This window comes from Megascapheus bottae, chromosome 16 (assembly GCF_031878675.1).
Source record: "Megascapheus bottae isolate mThoBot1 chromosome 16, mThoBot2.hap1, whole genome shotgun sequence".
Lineage (NCBI taxonomy): Eukaryota > Metazoa > Chordata > Mammalia > Rodentia > Geomyidae > Megascapheus > Megascapheus bottae.
The window spans coordinates 22,060,687-22,080,786 of NC_143524.1; the positions used below are offsets into that span (position 1 = coordinate 22,060,687).

At 38.0% G+C, this 20,100-nt stretch overlaps 1 protein-coding gene across 3 annotated transcripts in view; it reads left to right on the forward strand.

Moving 5' to 3' along the window:
• Window positions 1-366: 366 nt before the first annotated feature.
• Ccdc73 (coiled-coil domain containing 73) overlaps window positions 367-20,100 on the forward strand; it is a 102,621-nt gene continuing 82,887 nt past the window's right edge. For 2 of the 3 annotated variants that reach the window (XM_090347927.1, XM_090347930.1), the window contains exons 1-2: window positions 438-654; window positions 14,875-15,024. In XM_090347927.1, the coding sequence (XP_090204053.1) occupies window positions 14,890-15,024 (135 nt within the window). In that variant the 5' untranslated portion in view covers window positions 438-654; window positions 14,875-14,889. Of the gene's footprint in view, window positions 397-437; window positions 655-14,874; window positions 15,025-20,100 lie in introns of those variants that run through there. The other variant, XM_090347929.1, reaches the window with a different exon arrangement.

Consider the following 20,100-nt stretch of genomic DNA (forward strand, 5'->3'; position numbering starts at 1 on the left):
GCTCAAGTGGTAGAGCTCTAGCCTTGAGAAAACCCAAGGATAGCGCTCAGGCCATCAGCCCAAGCCCAGGACTGGCAAAAAAAACAAAAAAAAAAAACAAAAAAAAATCCTCCCAAAACAATATATATATATATATATATATATATATATATATATATATATATATATATATATATATATATATATATATATATATATATTTGAAGAAGAAACTTTTCTTAGCCGGGTGTAGTGGCTCACCCCTATAATCCTAGCTAAGCGAGAGCCTGAGATCTGAGGATCGCGGTTCAAAGCCTTCTTCTCATTGGCCGGAACTTCAGGGCAAGCGGAAGCGGAAGTGCTTCTGGGCCTACACCGTGAGTGAGCCGGAAGTGGGAACCTGCCATCTTTCCTGAGGTGATTTGGGGAGCTCTCTTGGAGCTGTTCGTTCGGGGGAGTGTTCAGGCCACAGCCCCGCTCTTTCTTCCCATGCCAGCTTCCCTTGGAGTTGCCGAACTTGCCAGTTCCAGCACTCCTGCTGGGAAGGTACTTCTTCGCCCAGGTCTCGCGCGTGAGGTGGTTTTCCAGAACCTTCCACCGAGGGCCGTGGCCGGTCCAGGCTTCGGGTTCGTCAGACGGGTCTCTGCTCTGTTTTGACTAGAAAGGATCTTTTACGTAGGTGTCGCGAGCACTCGTTTTTGTTTTGAATGGGTGTTAGTATTACGAATACACACGTCGGACAGGCTTGTGGAAAAAGAAACGCAACACGCTCAAAGACTGCAACATTTAGAACTATTATTAGGGAAATTATCCCCCTCCCTCCCAACTTCGGTGGATAGTCAACTATGAGTAAAGCTCCCAAATTCGAGAGTATTGGTTTAAGTAGGTGGAAGTGTGTAAATAATGAATTTCTAGGGTGTTTCCCCCCTTTTCTGGTAATTAAAAGTTTATTTATTTGTATTTTTAAAATTTGGAGACAGACTGTGTATACCAAGCTTACTTGGTACTCTGCATCCCCCTTGGCACAGCTTTCTGAGTGCTAGGATTACAGGCTGTTTTTTGTCTGTTTTGTTTTTTGGTTGTGGGGCTGGTACTTTTATTCTTTGGATGATCAGAGTAAGATGCTGTGACCCCAGCTACCCATGAAGCAGGATTCTAGACACAGGCTGTCCGGGACAAAAACCAAGAGATCCTGTCTGAAAAATAAAGGGGGCTGGGGGGGGGGAGGGAAGACTGGGGCGTGGTAGAGTATCTCCCAAGCAAATTTGGGGTCCTGAAGTCAGTTCTCAAGTGTTACCAAGCAAAACAAACGTGGTGCTTTGCAGAAACAAATAAGAATGGAACTTTCCTGGGAATAAAATGATTGATTTGCTAATCTAGACAATACCAAACTGGATTTCAATTAGTCATAGTACTGTCTCAATCGTTTACTTCACTTTACTTGTGGAAATAAAAGTGATTAAAGGCATACAGGCATCTTTATAGTCACTGTACTCCATTTAGAAACACAATGTGAATATTCCATTAAGACTCTTGCCATTAGAAGAAGAATTGAGATTCTACAACATTTTATTATTTCCTGTTTTACATTAGTTTTGATTAATGTCTCAGGCAGCTTTTTACCTTGAAAGAGCAACCCTTACTGAAATAGTCCAACCTGAAAAATCAGCAATTATTATGGTGGAATATATTCTTTAGTGCTTCACATTTTTTCTTTAGCCATTACTTTATCCAGGTTGATGGTTTATAACTCTCTCTGCCTTAAGGATCTGGCTGAGATAGGTAACTAAAATTTTGAAAATTAGATTTGCTTCTGTTATAAAGTGTATTAAATGTATCTTGAGAAAATATTTTAATTTTTCATACTACATTCCTCGTACTATGTGTCAGGAAGGAATTATGTATAATTTTAAGATCATAGTGTCCAGTAGGCGGCAGCATAGTGCTTTTAGTTTCTGTGTCATAACCATACTAATGCTGTGACAGTGTTATTCTGAGAGTGAATAGATATGGTATGTTGAATGTGTATTACAGTGCCATGATCTGCAATAATTATTTGCATATAACTATATATTTTTCTGGCCCTTGGGCTTGAGTTCAGGGCTTGAATCTACCCAAAAAGTTATTTTATATTCAGTCCATTATAAATACAAATAATTACACTCAAGATGAAATGCACATGACACAGTACTTACCTTTACCCTGAACAATGGGACAATGTGCTATTTTATTTTCTGTTTTATTTTTTCTAGTGTGGCCTTTCATTGAAAGAATTTCTACTTAAGAACTGAGTGCGGTGGCTCACGCCTGTAATCCTAGTTACTCATGATCCAGTTCAAAGCCAGCCTCCGCCAAACCCCACCCCCCACTAAAGAACATGAGACTTTTTTGTTGTTTTTGTGGGTCATGGGGCTTGAACTAGGCCTGAGTGCTGCCCTGAGCTCTTCAGCTCAAGACCACTGCCCTACCCTGGAGCCAGGCCCCACTTCTGTTTTCTAGAGGTTAATTGGAGATAAGAGTCTCTGGTCCCTTTGTGCTCGGGCTGGCTTTGAACCTTGATCCTCAGATCTTAGCTAGGATTTCAGGCATGAACCACTGCGTCTGCCTGGAGTAGTGGAATAGTCTGCCCAGAGTACGACCAGACTGAGAGACTCTTATCTCCAATTAACTACTAGAAAACTGGAAAACCGGAAGTGCCCACTGTGGCTCAAGGGATAGGGTGTCACCTTGAGCTGGGACAATGCCCAGGCCCAGGGGTTGGTCAGTAGTATTAAGCTGAAGAATTTGAAGAGTTCAGGGACAGAGCCCAGCCTTGAGTTCATGCCCCATGATGGACCAAAAAAAAAAAAGAATCATGATATGTAGCTTGATTTCACTGTAGTTTTATAGGTTTATTTCATAGTGTTTCCTCTGTTGTGTGTGTTTTTGTGTGCGTGTGTGTGTGTGTGTGTGTGTATGTGTATGTATGTATTTGTGTGAATTGCTTTTTAATGGAAAACACTTTGGGAAACTGTTTAAGGGGCTATTGCCAAAGAAAGCGATAAATGTAATGGTAAATAACTTTGCTAATATGTTCTGTCAGTTTTGGTAGCAGTTTTATAAGAACATTTTTCTTTTTCAGTACTGGGATTTTGAAATAGGCTTCATTTTTGGTAGGCTGGCTCAAAATAGCCGAACTGCACCTCCAGTCCTGTTTCCCACTGGTTATTTTTCAGATGGGTCTCACTTCTGGTCTAGGAATGCATTGAAATATAGCCTACTTATTTTAGCCTTCTCATTGTTGCTGTAATTACAGACATACATTACTGCATCCAGTTTCCCTCTGTGGAGAAAGAATCTTACGGATTTTTCTCCCTAGGCTGGTCTAGAACTATGATCTTTCTAATCTGAGCCTCCTGCATAGTTTGGGATGACAAGCATGTGCTATTGGTTTGCATTGCACATGATCAAATTGCATTGTAATTATTTTGTATTACTATAAATATAATCTATATTTCTTTAGCAGACTTCATGAGAAGTCTTTTTTGTTTTATTTTATTTTCTGAGACAGGATCGTACTACATAGCCCAGGCCAGCTTTGAACTCTCATCTTCCTGCCTGAGACTCCTGAGTGCTGGATGCTGCATTGTAGATGTGTGCCACTATGCAAAGCCTGTCTTTTTAGTCTGTTTGTTTAAATGATTACAATTTGAATATAGAAGGGCTCAACAGATAATAGCTGCAGGAATAATGTATAATCTTTTTTGTTTGTATTAATATTTTCAGGCTTTAAGGTACTGCTTAGTTCTGGTACTTTGAAATTTATTTGAAAAGATCAGATTTGCATTTAAGTTTTTTTCTTTGAGATGGGGTTTCACTATGGTGCTTTGGCTCTCTTTCTCTGTTACACACACACACACACACACACACACACTCAAACACACACACACACACACAGAGCTAAGTGTGGAGTTGTGCATTTGTAGTTCCAATGACTTGGAAGGCTTGTTGTCTCTTAAAAGAAAAAAACCATCTAGGTACTTGTTACTCCTATCTGTAATCCTAGCTATTCAGAAGGCTGAGAGCCAGCAGATCAGGATTTAAATCCATCCCAGGCAGATATGTTTGAGAGACTCCATCTATAGAAATAAGGGACCAGGGAGAGCATGGCCTAGTGGTAGAGTGCTTGCCTAGCATACACCAAGCTCTGGGTTTGATTCCTCAGTACCACATACACAGAAAAAGCTGGAAGTGGTGTTGTGGCTCAAGTGGCAGAGTACTACCTTTGAACAAAAAGTGTCCAAGGACAGTGGTGAGGCACTGAGTTCAAGCCCCAGGACTGGCATAATAAAAAAAAATACTGAGATCTGAGGATTATTGTTCAAAGCCAGCCCCAGCACTAAAAAGTTCGTGAGATTCATCTCCAATTAATCACTAGAAAACTCAAAGTGGCACCATCGCCCTTCACTTGCTTGCCTTCTTTTTTTTTGGCCAGACCTGGGGCTTGAACTCAGGGCCTGGGCACTGTCCTTGGATACTTTCTTTTTTCCCCTCAAGGCTAGTGCCCTGTCACTTGAGCCACAGCACCACTTCCGGCTTTTTTCTGAGTATGTGGTATTGAAGAATCGATCCCAGGGCTTTGTGCATGTTAGGCGAGCACTCTACCACTAGGCTACACTCCTGTCCCTTGCCTGCCTTTTTGTATTGGCAGTATAAGAATACAAAAGTAAGACTTGGTCACTGATTAAGAACTTACAAAACAATGGCTAAAGCAACAATTGCTGATATAAGATAGAATATGGTAAATATATAAGTAGTTTCAGTTTAGTACTTTGTTATATGGAAATAAAAGACCTCATAGGCTTTAGAGAGGTATACTTTAGGAAATACAATATTTCTGCACTATTAGAGTACAATGATTCAGGGTTTGGCTCAAGTGATACTGCATTAGCCTTGAGGAAAAAGCCCAAGGACAGTGTTTAGGCCCTGAGTTCAACCCCCAGTTCTGGAAAAAAAAAGATTCCTGATGGATTTAGGAGGTTCCTAGTAAATTTTGTAACTGAGATAAAATAATGTATTTTTATACCATTTTACATCCTTACATCCTGTCTTATATTTATTTCTCAATGTTTTTTACAGTATAAACTTAACCAGCTTATGTTTAATAAATGACTATAGTTTTGGACATAGTTTTACTTTTTGTGACAAATCTGATACATATTTTATACTTAAATACTGTATTTATTACTTATGAAAGAGACATACTTATCAGAGTATTTGGCATTTAGTTCTAGTTGTAAGTGTTCCTAAGAGTGAAAGATCATATATAAAACCAACTTAAGATATATCTAAGAAAAAAATAGAGAATTACATCTTTAGCAACTTTTTGGGGGCAAATATTTAGTTATTGCAAAGTCAAATCATTTTTATATTTGTAGCTATTGTTGATAATTTTGTTTGTTTTTCTTGACTGTTTTAGCTAATGTCAAAGCCTACTGATAGTTGTTATGTGAAATGATAGTGTGAAATTGATGCTGTTATAGTATAACGATAAGGACGTGACTCATGTATTTTATGTACACATGCATTCAACTGTAGTGACAAATGGCTTCATGCTGTGTGATTAAATGCATATTAGCGTTTGCCCTAGGCATTTGATTATTACCATCTTTACTTCATTACATTACCACACTGTATGGCCATATAATTTATAAGATAATACACACATCACTTTGTTGCTGATAGGAATTATTCTGTTTTATGGATGGTGTCCTTTAATTTTGCCTTTCATGGATTATAAAATTGGTTAATATCTGCTGAAGTGAATCACTGGAGAAGCAAATAAAGATGTTGGCCTCAGGTCACAGTGTCATTTGTGATACTGGCAAAATCTTACAGGCTCATTTATCCCTGTACATGATTGATATCAACATGGGTTAAATGGAGAAAGCTTTGCTTCCATTAAAGGATCATCATGAATGAAGACCTCCCACTTAAAAGTCAGGCATGATGAGAAGACAAGAAACTATCTACAGGTCAAATTAAATAACTTAAATAATTTAAGTAGAATGACAGTGTAATTTGTCCATTCTGTGTTATTACTCTGACCCCTATCAGGATTATAGGCTAACTTTCTTTTCACTGTAGAGTATTTAAGATGTGATTTTTAATAAATACCTTTGAAGATAAAAGTCTTTATAACTCTAAATTGTAGCAAAATATAGATTTTTTTGATGTGCTTCTGAAAATACTTTTAGAAAAAATAAACATTTTATGTTTTTATTAAAAATTCTGGTCATTAAAAATGACCAGAATGGCACTTTTATTTTTGGTGGGTCACGGGGCTTGAACTCAGCCTGGGTGCTGTTCCTGAGCTCTTCAGCTCAAGGCTACTGCCCTACCCTTGAGCCAAGCTCCACTTCCCGTTTTCTAGTGGTTAATTGTAGATAAGAGTCTCAGGTTCTTTTGTGCCCAGGCTGGCTTTGAACTTTGATCCTCAGATCTCAGCCTCCTGAGTAGCTAGGATTACAGGCATGAGCTACCTCGCCCCTGGCCAGAATGGTGCATTTTATTAATTGAAGTATTTTTTTCCCTCTCCCTTCTTGCTCTGTCCCTCCTCTCTTCTGTGAGACTTTGATCTCCAATTAACCACTAGGAAACCAGAAGTGGAATTGTGGCTGCAGGTGGTAGAGAACTAGTCTTGAGCAAAAAGAACCCAGGGACAGCTCCAGGCCATGACAGAAAGCACCACCACCACCACCATCACCACCACCATCACCACCACCACCACCAACAACAATAAAAGAAGGCTAGAATTAGAAAGTAGAAACTTAAAAATCAGTAACAGGGAGTGTGGCCTAGTGGTAGAGTGCTTTCTTAGCATGTATGAAGCCCTGAGTTAAATTTCTCTGTACCACATACACAGAAAAAGCCAGAAGTGGTGCTGTGGCTCAAGCGATAGAGTGCTATCCTTGAGAAAGCCCAATTACAGTGCCCATGCCCTGAGTTCAAGCCCCAGGACTAGCAAAAAAAAAAAAAAAAAACAGTACCATATATTTGACATTGCTTTATATTGCAAAATGAGTCCCTTGAATTTAGAGATTGAGATCTAAGTTATGTTTTTAACACTGGAGAAAATATGCAAGGTAGATAGAAGTGAAAGAGAATATTAAATAACAGGTAAAGGTAACTATAGTCATGTTTGAGTTATGCTGGTTTAACTAGAGTGATAACAGAGTAATGATGCAGAATAAACCTAAGAGGCAATTAAGAAAGAAAACCAACAGGTCCATTTAGAGATTAGATTTAGCGGATAAAGAAGAAAGTGAAAGAATGAGAGGATGAGATCAAGAGAATGGGAAAGAGAGTATTGTAAGCAGAGATGGAGAATGAGAAATTTGGGGCTGGGAGTTTGGCCTAGTGATAAGAGTGCTCACCTAGCATGCACAGAGATCCCAGTTCCATTCCTTACCACATACATAGAAAAAGCTAGAAATGGTGCTGGCTCAAGTGGTAGAGCGCTAGCCTTAAGAAAGTCCAAGGATAGTGCTCAGGCCTGAGTTCAAGCCCCAAGACTGAAAAAAAAGAGAGAATGAGAAATATATACATTTGGTGAGTTTTGGAGATTTGGATACTAACATGAAAGATTTGAGGAGGAAGAAAAATTACTCATTTTGATTTATTCAATTTGAGGTGAAAAAATGTTAGTACCTTTAAGGTTGCTGGAGATGCTGCATCAGGAATAATTTACATGGTGGTTACATAATAGAATTTTGGAGCTAAAAATGAATCCTGAGTTGCAAGTATTGCAGAATGGTCATTTTCAGTATGCAACTACATGGCTATCTTTTTTTTTTTTTTGCCAGTCCTGGGCTTGAGGTCAGGCCTGAGCACTGTCCTTGGACTTTCTCAAGGCTAGGGCTCTACCACCTGAACTTCACCACCACTTCTGGCTTTTTTCTATGTATGTGGTACCAAGGAATCAAACCCGGGTCTTCTTGCATGCTGGGCAGGCACTCTACCACTAGGTCAAACTTCCGGCCACAAGGCTATCTTTGTACAGATTTATTAATGTCACTTTTTCCTTAAATCAGTATAATATTCCAGTATCAGGTATCATACAAACTAAATACTTTCAGAAACTAGGTAAGTGGCGGTAAATTCATTCAATATCCAATTAAATGTTTAATCTCCTATATTCAATACTAGGCCCTGTCCTAGGTGCTGAAGATATAACAGATGAGCTCATGCTCTTGCAAAGCAGGAAAGAAAGAGAATATAATTTGTACCAAATTTAGTCTTTGTTTGGGATAGTGGTAAGTGTTGTGAAGAAAATAAAAGTGATTAGGATTAGTACTGAAATAAAATTAGACCTCAGACCAAAAAAACACAAAGGTATGAGGTAGAATAGTAGATTAGATATACATATGGAGGAATGTACACCTTAAAACTGAAATAGATTTCATATGCTTTCATAGTGAAAGATTTGCTGGGTGCTGGTGGCTCATGCCTATAATCCTAGCTACTCTGGAGTTTAAGATCTGAGGATGGAGATTTAAAGCCAACACAGGCAGGAAAGTCTGTGAAACTTATCTCTAATTAACCACCCACAAATGCCAAAAGTAGAGCTGAGAGTCAAGTGGCAGAGCTCTAATCTTGAGCAAGAAAGCTCAGGGACAGTGCCCAGGTATTGAGTTCAAGCCCTAGGACTGGCAACACACACATAAAAAATATTTGTCTAATGCTACTATGTAGATATTATGGTAGACATTGGAGGATGTTGCAGTAAGTGAAACAGAATTTGGTTCCTAAAGCTGAGGAATAAAAATATCATCTAAACTTGCTGGCACTATTTGATAGACAGTTCTGTTGGTAAATAGATGAATTTAATTATAAGCTATATAAATTTATAATGGTAATTTTACAGTGTTTTCTCTCTAGAATCTTATTATAATATGAAAGTATTATAAGTAATTAATATAAGTATTATAATTTCTACAACAGCCTTTAAAAAACAATTGCTTTATCCTTATTTTAGAGGTATTATACAGTGAGGTTATCTTTACATTTGTCAGGTATGCACAGTATCATCTGTTCCTCATTCTCTCTTAGTTCCTCCCTTCCATCTCCACCCATGAGTTACATGGTTCACTTTCATTAATGTCCAGAGTAGCCAATGGGCCCACCGCTGAACTTTTCACATATTTCCTGCAGATTCCGTACCCTTCCCTACCTTCCCTCAGATGTGCATATGTATGCACTGTACATGAAGTAGAGAATAAAGAATCACCTGAAAACAAAAAGACAAATTAAGAAAAGGTCCTTTGCTTCTTTATCTTTGATATTGGTTTTAGTATATATACATATATTATTTTATATCCATAGTAATAGATACTTGGGTATTACAACTTGGTAATTTTCTCCTAAGACTATCCTCTTTTTTATAATTTTTTATTGTAATTAATAACGGATTACATGATATTTGCCAGATAGAAGGTGCATTAATTCACATACATTGATACCCTTTCACATGTCTTAGTAACCATCACCCTCCCCCCACCCACCACCCACCCCCTGTCTTGGTTTTCCCTCCTTCCCTATCAAATTTCAAATAACCAAATACAAATAAATTCAATATTTCAGATAACAAAGTGAGATACTGTAACAATATGAGATACCCAAGAAAGACTTTCCTCTTTTGGTCTCACTGTATGTGATTGTTTAGAATCCTGCATAATTTGTCATATCCCATTGTGTTTCACATCTCACTTGGCACACACCTGTAATCCTAGTTACTTAGGAGGCTGAAATCTGAGGATCAAGGTTCAAAGCCAACCTGGCACAAAAGGACCTGAGACTCTTATCTCCAGTTAACTTCTAGAAAGTGGGAAGTGGGGCTTGGCTCAAAGGTAGCGTGGTAGCCTTGAGCTGAAGAGCTCAGGGACAGTACCCAGGCCCAGAGTTCAAGTTCCATGACCCACAAAAAAAGAGTTTATATTATTAAATAAGTGGTTTTGAAATCTTACTTGAAACTTCTAATAATACATGATAGAATGATTATATTTTTCCTACTGTTGATAAAATGCATGAAATCATTTCAGAGATGAGAGAACAAGAGATGATTTAACAGTATTTGTCAGAATACAGAAAATGGTTTGGCTGGCTTAAAAATTTAGAAGTAGAAGGACACTGGTGGCTCACACCTTTAATCCTTGCTACTCAGGAGGCTGAGGTCTGAGGATCACAGTTCATAGCCAGCCCAGGCAGAAAAGTTATTAAGACTATCATTTCCGATAAACTTCTAAGAAAAAGCTAGTAGTGGTGCTGTGACTCAAGTGATAGAGCACTAGCCTTGCATATAAAGAGGCTTAGGAACAGTGCCTATGCTCTGAGTTCAAACCCCAGTTCTGGAAAATATAGAAGGCTGGGAGCATGGCCTAGTGGTAGAGTGCCTGCGTAGCAATGCATGAAGCCTTGGGTTTGATACCTTGGTACCACATGCACAGAAAAGGCTAGAAGTGGTGCTGTGGCTCAAAGGTAGAGCACTAGCCTTGACAAAGCCCAAGGACAATGCCCAGGCCCTGAGTTCAAGCCCCAGGCCTGGCAACAAAAAATTAGAAGTAGATTCAGAACCAAGGAATGTAAAGAATGTAGGAATGAGGTTGATCATATTAAGGAAAAATTACTGAACCTTTGTAGATTGTCTTCCTCAAGGAGATGCTCTGAAAAAAATTGAATTAAGGCAGTAGTCAAGGCAGGGATGTGCAATAGGGCTGAGAATAATAATGGGGCAAAAATATGAACTGTGGAATTCTTAATCTTTAAAATTTTTTTTGCCAGTCCTGGGTTCAAACTTTAATACCATGTATTTGTCTACTGTTCCTTGTTGCTCTCCCTCCCAATTCAAAATATGTGTCATTTTCTTGATATTTATTTTGTTAAATTATTTTAATTGTTTGAAGAATTGACCTCATGGGGTTTTATTTCTGCATATACTATACTTTAGTCTTATTCATCATTTTATATTTCAAACTTCCTTAAGAGATTAGTTTTATTATTTTAAGGTTTTTGTTCTCTTTTTAAAATTTTTAGTGGTACTTGTGGTTTGAGATTACCATCTAACCCACTTGTGCTATGCTTCCATTCCCCCTGTTTTGCATTGGTTATTATTATTGTTGTAAATGGTGACTCATATTTCAGCCTACTAAGTGCCTGGGATTGTAGATGTGAGCCATTGGTTCCAAGTTGAACTGGTTATTTTTGAGATTGGTCTTATTTCCTGTATTGTTATTTGCCTGTTTTTTGCTTCCTGCTATAGCTGGGATAACACACAAATCACCATGCCTAACTTCTTCTACTGTAGTAGTCTTGTGAAATTTTTGCTAAGCTCGGCCTGGGACTCCAGTATTCCTAATCTCAGCCTCCTGTGAATCTGGGATGACAGGGGTATATTACCATCCCCAGCTATTGATTAGAAAGAATTGCCTGGACTTTTTGTTTGGGCTGTCCTTTAATGGTAATCCTCCTGATCTCATTTTCCTGAGTAGCTAGGCTTATAGATATGAGCCTCCATATCTGACTTGACTTCCTTCCTTCCTTCCTTCCTTCCTTCCTTCCTTCCTTCCTTCCTTCCTTCCATCCTTCTTTCCTTCCTTCCTTTCTTTTTTTGTGGTCACTCACACACACACACACACACACACACAAATCAATTTTCCTTTTTCTGAAGAAAAATATTTTCTTATTAAAATTGGTTTTTATTTTTTCATGGTTAAAAATAATCTTACTGAGGGGCCAGAAGTTTGGCCTAGTAGTAGAGTGCTTGCCTAGCATGCATGAAGACCGGGTTCAATTCATTGGTACCACATACATAGAAAAAAAGCCAGAAGTGATGCTGTGGCTCAAGTGGTAGAGTTCTAGCCTTGAGAAAGCCCAAGGACAATAGTGCTCAGGCTTTGAGCTAAAGGCCCAGGACTGGCAAAAAAAATCTTACTAAAATACAATTTTAATACTGTAAGATTCATTCTTTAAAATATACAGTTTAGAGCTACTCAGGAGGATGAGATATGAGGATCAAGGTTCAGTGCCAGCCTGGGCACGAAAGGACCTGAGACCCTTTATTTAATTTAAAATTTTTTTTTATTGTAATGTACAGAGGGTTTACAGTTACATTCGCCAGAGAGTGCATTACTTTCACCCATTGATAGCCCTTCTCATGTTTTTGTCCTCATTTCCCTCCCCCAACCCCTCCCAATCATCTTGTTTTCCTATTTCAAATAAATGTATATACAATACTCCAGGTAACAAAGTCAGATACTGTAACAATATGAGATTAACCAAAGGGCAACAAAAGAGAAGAGAAATAACATAGTACATTAAGAACAACAATCACATAATATTAGGAAATTGGATGTGGGGCTTGGCTCAAGGGTAAAGCTTTAGTCTTGAGCTGAAGAACTCAGGGACAGCACCCAGGCTGAGTCCAAGCCCCATGACCCCCCCCCATATACATATATATACACACACACATATACATACATGTATATATACATACATGTATGTATATATACATACATATACATATATCCATAGTTATGTATATATACATATATACACACACATATATACATATATATGGACTCACAGTTTCATTTTTTAGTATATTCTGAAAGCTGTGCAACTACCACTACTACAAATTTCCAGAGCATTTTTATTGTCCCCCCAAAATTATTGGTACAATGGCCAGGTGCTGGTTGCTTATATTTATAATCCTAGCTACTTAAGAGGATGAAGTCTGAGGATCAAGGTCCAAAGTTAGCCTAGGCAGAAAAGTCAATGGGACTCTTATTTCCAGTTAACAAGAAAAAAAAAATCCCTAAGTGAGGTATGGCCCAAGTGGGTAGAATGCCAGCCATGAGTGAGTGGAAAAAACACATCATGAACACAAGGCTTTGAGTTCAAGCCTTAGTATCACACACATGGGCACACAGGTGCACGAGTGTGCACGTGCACACACACACACACACACACACACACACAAATTTTGTTGGCCATGATGGCACACACTTGTAATCCCAGCATTTGGGAAGCTGAGCTAGGAGGATCTCAATTCTGAGGTCAGCGTGGGGTTGTCCTCTGAGTTCAAGGACAACTGGGGCTACATTGGGAAACCCTTTCTCAAAAAACAAAACAAAACAAAAAACAAAACTACACTTTTATAGATAATTATAAGTTTTACTTTAATTCTTTTTTTTTTTTTTGCTCAGGCCTTGGCACTGTCCATGGGCTTCCTCAAAGCTAGAGTCTACCAGCTGAGCCACAGCACCACTTCTGTGGCTTTTTCTGCATAGGTGGAACCGAGGAATCAAACGCTGGTCTTTATGCATGCTAGGCAAGCGCTCTACCACTAGGCCATGCTCCTGGCCTTTGGCTTTAATTCCTTAGACATAGTAAGCATATATAATGTTATGTGTGATGATGCCAAAATATGCAATATGTGGGCCAGGTGTTTGGCTTAGTAGTAGAGGGCTTGCCTAGCATGAACAAAGACCGGGATCCTATTCCTCGGTACCACATACATAGAAAAAAGCCGGAAGTGGTGCTGAGGCTCAAGTGGTAAAGCTTTAGCCTTGAGAAAGTTCAAGGACAGTGCTCAGGTGCTGAGCTCAAGCCCAGGGCTGGCAAAAAAAAAAAATGCAATATGTGTGTATTTTTTCCATTGATCTGTTTTTCATTTGGATTTCAAAATACCACATGAATTTCCATGCCTTTTATATTTATGTGCTTTTTTATCCTTTAAAATTCATCTCTGAAAATTCATTGACTACTTAGAATAAAATTACATTATTCTGGAAGAAATTTTGGTGTCTGCCAGTTCTTTTTTGTTGTTGTTGGTGGTGGTCATGGGGCTTAGACTCTGGGTCTGGGCACTGTCCCTGAGCTCTTCAGCTCAAGGTTACCGCTCTACCCCTGGACCCTCAGCACCACTTCCGATTTTCTAGTGGTTAATTGGAGATAAAAGTCTCAAAGTCTTTAGTGTTCCAGCTGGCTTTGAACTGTGATCCTCAGCTCTCAGCCTCCTGAGTAGCTAGAATTGTAGACATGAGCCACTGTGACCAGCTTGTCTGCAAGTTCTTAAAGACATTACCAATATCTTCATTTCAATCTGTTTTAATAAATGGAGAATTTTTTAAAAAATCATGACCCAATATAATACAACTTTTCTTAGCCAACTCATTTGAAATTTGTTAGAGTTTAAGGTTGGGGAAGGGAATGAGTATGAGTGTGGTAATAAAGAGGCTTTTTGCAAGAGGCCTTATCTAATTTTATAGAGTTTGAAGATTGCATTATTATGAATTAGTGTTCATTTTATCCTTGCAAAGTAGCTATGACAAGGCAATTTTTTTTTTTGCCAGGCTTGGGCACTGTCCTTGAGCTTTCTCAAGGCTAGCTCTCTACCACTTGAGCTACAGCACCACTTTCAGTTTTTTCTTTGTATATGGTACCAAGGTATTGAACCCAGGGCTTCATGCATGTTAAGCAAGCACTCTGTCACTGACACTCCTGTCCCCCGGCAAGGCAAATTTTAGGAAGGGAATGTGTGTCTATCTTGTCATGAATCAACTAGTGAGGGGCCAACTCTTCATAGTAATATTAAGATAAGAACCCAGTCTTTGGAAGTCCGATGCTTAAAGGTTGAAATATAGTCTCCAGGAGTATTTAGGTACAACCATGAAGTAGAGTAGACTGTTATTGCCAAATGTGTATTGTGTGTGTGTGTGTGTGTGTGTGTGTATGAAGTTTGGGTAGGAGTAATACAAAACTTATTCAGTGTTGATCTTGGAAGACCATAGGATATAGATGGTTACTTTTTATGGTAAAAACATATGATTTTTTCATTTGAAACCTTTTATATTACAGGAAATAAATGTTAACATGGAGAACAATTTCAGTTCTGAATCTTCATCTGTCTTTACACTTCAAAGTTCTTCAGAAACAATGGTTTCTATTCAGCTATTAGATTTTAAAACAAGTTTACTGGAAGCATTAGAAGAATTGCGTATGAGGAGGGTAAGCTTCTGTTTTTTTCTACTGACATGAATGAGTTTTACAAGGGGGTTTCATTTTAACAAGTCCATTTATGTATATATTGTTTTTTGATCATAATCATTCCTGTAACTATTCTCCCTCCTCTCCCTCCTTAAACCAGTCTCATCAACTTGCCTTGTTCCATTTTCACACACATATTTAAAGTATTTTGTTCATATTCATCCCTCCTCCCTTTCTTCATTTCTCTTCCCCCTCCCACTAGAGCCAACACTTCAGATCAGAAATGCTTCAAATTCCTAATATTCTTTTGTTGTTGTTAAAATGTTAATTGTTCAAAGAGATCTCATTATGCTGTCTTAACACCTGCATTAGATGCCATGGCTGATTAAAAGGAATTACTCTTGGGGAGATTACATTTTTATTAAGGTTATAAGATAGGTGGCTATGAAGTGATTAAACAAAGCAGCATTTGGTTAAGTGGCAAAATAAATATATATTATGAATATTTTGAGTTTAAGGAATAAAATTCCTTTATGTTAATTTGGGTGCTGTTTTCTTATGTCTAATCCTAGCTACTCAGGAGACTGAGATCTAAGAATCATGGTTCAAAGCCAGCCCTGACAGGAAAATCCTAGAGACTCTTCTCTTTATTTATTTATTTTTTTCTTGTGGGTCATGGGGCTTGCACTCAGCTCTTTAGCTCAAGGCTACTGCCCTGCCCCTGAAGCCACAGTGTCACTTCTGGTTTTCTAGCAGTTAATTAGAGATAAAAGTCTCATGGTCTTTGGTGCTGGGGGTTGGCTTTAAACCTCAATCCTCAGATCTCAGCCTCCTGAGTAGCTAGGATTATAGGTGTGAGCCACCTCACTCAACTTCCCTTCAAAGAGACAACTCTGAACATTTTAAAGAAGGATATATCTTGTTTAAAATTGTAAAAGATGGTCTTTGTAAAAGTGTGGTAGTATATACCTGTAATTCTAGCAATTAGAGGCTGATGCATGAGGATTTTGTGTTTGAGGCTAGCTTGGATTATATAGAGAAATACTATCTCAAAACAAAATCAAGAATGTTTTTGGTTTCAGCAGGAGAGCTATATTCTGAATGCTTCTAAAAACTAGACTCAAAAGAGTAGAAATAGTCTTTTGAATAAATACAAATATATATAGTTTTTCCAATGAAATTTCAATAGTGAGGAAATGGGGCAATTTTTCTGCTTTTTATTGAAAAAACCCAATTTTTATTTTTTTATGTTTATCCAGATGGCAACATTTCATCAGTTTTTCTAGACTTTAATTTTTTCAAATTAAGAAAATGTCAACTATACACAGTAATAAAAACAGTTAAAAATGAATAATTTTCTATCTACTATATGAATATAATATGTAGCTTGGTATATGCTAGTAGAACCAAGAATATCCATACTCTTAATCCTGAGAACATGAAAATATATTAGTTTATATGGCAAAAAAGACTGCAGTTGTGATTAAGGATTTTCAGATGGAGGGATTATGTTGTATTTCTATATGTGCAGTGTAATCACAAAGGTGTATTTTTTGTTTTGTTTTGAATCAGGATCTTGCTTTTAATCCAGTCTGGTTTCAAACTTGTCATCCTCTTGCCACAGCCTCTTCCTGAGAAGCTGTCATAAAGGTTCTTCTAAGAGGCTAACAAGAGAATTAGAGTCAATGGAGGATATGATGATGAAAGTAGGGGTTATAGTAAGAGAAATAGATTTTTTTTTTTGCCAGTCCTGGGGCTTGAGCTCAGGGCCTGAGAACTGTCCTTGGACACATTTTGCTTAAAGCTAGCATTCTGCCACTTGAGCCACTGTGCCACTTCCAGCTTTTTCTGTGTATGTGGTTCCGTGGAATCAAACCCAGGGCTTCATGCTTACTAGGCGAGCACATTACCACTAGGCCACGCTCCCAGCCGAGAAATAAATTGGAAGATATGACTGGTGTTGGCTTTGAAGGTGAAGGAAAGCACTAAACACTGGAAAAATGTATGAAGGTGGAGGCTGAAAAAGGAAAGGAAACGGATTCTCCTCCAGAGACTCCAGAAGATCTGCATCCCTCAGACTATAGAAAATTATTCGTATTGTTTAAATATATTAAGGTTGTTATAATTTGTTATAGCACTAGAAATCTAATCTAATGTATCTACTACCTAAGTTCTGTTGTGCACTAAGATATATCCATCTGGCATTGATTTTTTTATTTTTTTGTCGTTGGTCATAGGGACTTGAACTCTGGGCCTGGGAGTTATCCCTGTGCTTTTCAGCTCAAGGCTACTGCCATACCCCTTGAGCCACAGTACTACTTTTGGATTTTTTTTGTGATTAATTGGAGATAAGAATCTCTTGGACTTTTTAGTGCCTGGGCTGGTTTTGATCTGCCATCCTTAGATCTCAGCCTTCTGAGTAGGTATGATTACAGGTGTGAGCCATGGTGCTTGGCTTGATTTTGATTTTTGATACATTTGTAAATAAATTGCAAACAATTTCAATATGCCTATTATTAAATTGAGTCTAATATATATTTTTCTTATAAAATATATAGATGATGTATATAGTTAAATTTTTTAACCTTCAATACCTATAGGGAAGGAGACTGCATTATCTTTGCTTCCCAAACTCTTTCTAATCCAAATTATCCTTTATCTCTGAAATGTAACCTTTTTTACATCTTTCATTATTGCATAGAAATTGTGCAGTGTGGTGGAATTATGTTGAACTGGAAGTCCTGTATCTTAATGAAAATAAACTAGAAATCCAAATTTCAACATGAAATCTTTTGGATTCAAAAAATGAAAGTAACTTAAAGGTTTTTTGTTTGTTTGTTTGTTTTTTATTTTTTTCCAGTCCTGGGCCTTGAACTCAGGGCCTGAGCACTGTCCTTGGGCTTTCTCAAGGTTACGGCTCTACCACTTGAGCCACAGCACCATTTCTGACTTTTTCTATGTATATGTGGTACCAAGGAATCAAATCTGGGCCTTTATGCATGCTAGGAAAGCACTCTACCACTAGGCCAAATTCCTGGCCTACCTTGAAGGGTTTTTTTTTTTTTTTTTTTTTTGCCAGTCCTGGGCTTGGGCTCAGGGCCTGAGCACTGTCCTTGGACTTTCTCAAGGCTTAGCACTCTACCACTCGAGCCTTAGCACCACTTCTAGCTTTTTTCTATGTATGTGGTACCGAGGAATCGAACCCTGGTCTTTGTGCATGCTAGGCAAGCACTCTACCACTAGGCCAAACTCCCGGCCCTAGCTTGAAGTTTTTAAACAAATATATTTTTATTACAGGGCTGGGAGTTTGGCCTAGTGGTTAAAGTGCTTGCCTAGCATGCACGAAGACCCGGGTTCGATTCCTTGGTACCACATACATAGAAAAAAGCTGGAAATGGTGCTGAGGCTCAAGTGGTAGAGCTCTAGCCTTGAGAAAGTCCAAAGACAGTGCTCAGGCCCTGAGCTCAAGCCTAGGACTGGCAAAAAAAAAATAATATATATATATACATATATATTTTTATTACAATATATTATACTGTTGCACTGTGATAAAGTTCTATTATGAAAATTTTAACTATTAGTCTCCATTCATTTTATCCACTCACATCTTTTTACAAAGTTCTTCAGTCTGTAAGAGTACTAAAATTTATTTAATTAATTATTATTTTTTGCCAGTCTTGAGGCTTGAACTCAGGGCCTGGACACATCCCTGAGCTTTTTCACTCAAGGCTAGTGGTATATACCACTTTGAGCTGTGGTGCCATTTCTGGTTTTCTGGTGGTTTATTGGAGATGAGGCTCACTGACTTTTTTACTCAGGCTGACTTTGAACCATGATCTTCAGATCTCAGAGCTTTCTGAGTAATGAAATTACAGGTGTGAACCACAGGTGCCATAATAAAGTTACAAACAAAATTTTATGGTAATTGAGAAAAAGGACATATTAAATTAACTAAACATTTATATAGGAATAAATTCTTGAATTCTAAATAAACAGTAAATTCAGTGGCGTTTTGGATAAAGTAACAGTGGGACAACTGGGCAGTTAGTAGTATAATAACAAACAGCATTCGGTAACTCATAAAATTACTGGCATTACTAATAGATATAATCATACCCCTTAATGAGTATTTTTTATTCTACCTGGAAAACTGCTGTTTGATTTTATTTATTTATTTTTGTGGGTCATGGGGCTTGAACTCTGAGCCTGAGTGCTATCCCTGAGCTCTTTAGCTTAAGGCTACCATCCTGTCTCTTGAGCCACAGCCCCACTTTCCATTTTCTAGTGATTAATTGGAGATAAGAGTCTCAAGTTCTTTAGTGCCCTGGCTGGCTTTCAACAAAACTTAATCCTCAGATCTCAGCCTCCTGAGTATGTAGGATTATAGGCGTGAGCCACTGCACCTGGCTTAGGTGTTTGATTTTAGCCAAAAGCATTAATATGTGCTTCTATTGTAGTAGGATTTTTTTGATAGTCCTGGGGCTTTAATTCAGTGCCTGGGTGCTGTCCCTGAGCTTCTTTTGCTTAAGGCTAGTACTCTACCACTTGAGCCACAGTGCAACTTCTGGCCTTTTTTGTTTATATGATACTGAGGAATCAAATCCAGGACTTCCTGCATGCTGGGCAAGCAACCATCCACATTCTTATCCCTGTAGTGGGTTTTTAATTTAATGTCATACTTTCTTCAAAAATCATTTATCTTTCATTTTCTGTTCTTCAAGCAGCTTTTAAAAGTTTTTTTTAATAGTTCCTATGAAATTGTTGCTGACAAAATAAAATAATAAATTTAGCAAGAAATCCCATCTCTAACTTCAATAAAGTATCCTAGAACATAGAATCCTAAAAGTATTTATTTTTATTAGATGCCTTAGGACTACAAGGATTTAAGTGTTTTTACAAAAACAATAAGAGGAGTAATTTGATGGTTTATTTACACTTTATAACCTTTTCAAAGTGTCATTTTTTTTAAAGTGTTTGCTTCAGGCTGTAGTTTTACAAGATGGGCTGTGTATTGGTCAGACCTTTTCAATTCTTGACCCTGAACAGATTTAGGGAGATAGTCCATATAGCAGGCACGTGTCTAAGAAGCCCAAACTG